Source organism: Trichoderma gamsii, assembly GCF_001481775.2.
Source record: "Trichoderma gamsii strain T6085 chromosome Unknown Scaffold_143.2, whole genome shotgun sequence".
Classification (NCBI taxonomy): domain Eukaryota; kingdom Fungi; phylum Ascomycota; class Sordariomycetes; order Hypocreales; family Hypocreaceae; genus Trichoderma; species Trichoderma gamsii.
The window spans coordinates 1,869-3,076 of record NW_020171478.1 but is presented as its reverse complement, the minus strand read 5'-3'; the positions used below and the strand labels follow the sequence as shown (position 1 = coordinate 3,076).

Genomic DNA, 1,208 nt, shown 5'->3' with positions numbered 1-1,208 from the left:
ACTTATGTTGCACTTTCGCGTGCAACAAGTCTTGACGGCCTGCAGGTCTTGAACTTCGACCCATACAAGGTATTTGTGCACCCAAAAGTGAAGGCATTTTACGCAGAATTGTCTCAGAAGTCAATGTTAGTAGGACGATCTTGAGATATTGAGGTAAAAAGAGGTGTTTGGGCCAGGTTTGTGAAGAGGGCCTTGGGAGCGCACATCGCATAAAGCTAGCAAGTTCATCCACCATAACAAATTGTACACCCAAAGCATTGGGCGTTTATCCGCCTCTTGGTTTGCTAAATGCCGACGAACCCGAAGTCGCTGCCGACCCATTTGTCTCGCTTTTACTCGCCCTGTTCGGGGAGTGAAGGGCGCTTCAGAACCTCAATGTTACCTGCAATATGGTTTCCCGTTGAGTTAGTCTGCTGCCGAGCTTGCAAACTAACGATCTTGAAGTAGAGGATAGCTTACGCTGGACAATGCTGAGGCCGTGTCTGGTGTGGCCGCTGGCATCGGTGTAAGGCTTGATGGACGCATCGCCCTCGACGTACACCAGCGTGCTAATGAGTCGGACATATCATATGTCAGCAACTGGCCTCTCCTCCACAGAGACTTTAGAATACCCCTTCTGCAGATTCAGTAAGAAGTCCTTCCGCGGACCATCGATGACGGAATCAGTCACGAGGAACCAGCTTGGTTGCCGGTTGTCCTTGCTCCCGCTGTTGCTAGCTACGGCGTATCTGATGTATTCTTTTGGATTCTCTTCGGTGCCGGCGATCTGGGGGTCGGGCGTATCAGCCAAGTGGCCGACCATGGTGATACGGGCAACGGAGCGAGGCGCGGTGGTGCTCAATGCACGAGCAGCTCCAGCCGTGGCGGCGGTGGCGCAAGTGGCGTGGCGGAACAGAAAGGACGACATGGATGGATATGCTACAGTACAACAACCGAAATCGTTGAAAAGACAGAACTTTGAGAGCTAGAAGGAGAAAGCAACAGTTTCATTGACAGTGTCGCTGTTTTCCCCGCTTGTCCTCCCATGCTTTCTCCAAATTCTGAGTTTGGTCATGTCAACGGCCAGCGATGAGATTAAACCCCCACTCTCAAGCTCTCTTAGCAATGATTGGATGGGGGGTGTTCTATCAGGTCCCCGATTGGAAGATCGACAAGGGTGCTGTAGCTTGGAGTCAAGTCCCCCGCATAATTCTTGCTTTCGTCCATAA

General features: G+C 51.5%; 1 protein-coding gene across 1 annotated transcript; it reads right to left on the bottom strand.

Moving 5' to 3' along the window:
* Positions 1–332: 332 nt before the first annotated feature.
* Positions 333–907, bottom strand: TGAM01_v211169 (hypothetical protein; the record flags this gene model as incomplete). Its single annotated transcript, XM_018811085.1, has 3 exons — positions 333–382; positions 460–548; positions 612–907. 3 exons carry the CDS (start codon positions 905–907, stop codon positions 333–335), a joined length of 435 nt encoding a protein of 144 aa, XP_018655702.1.
* Positions 908–1,208: the final 301 nt, after the last annotated feature.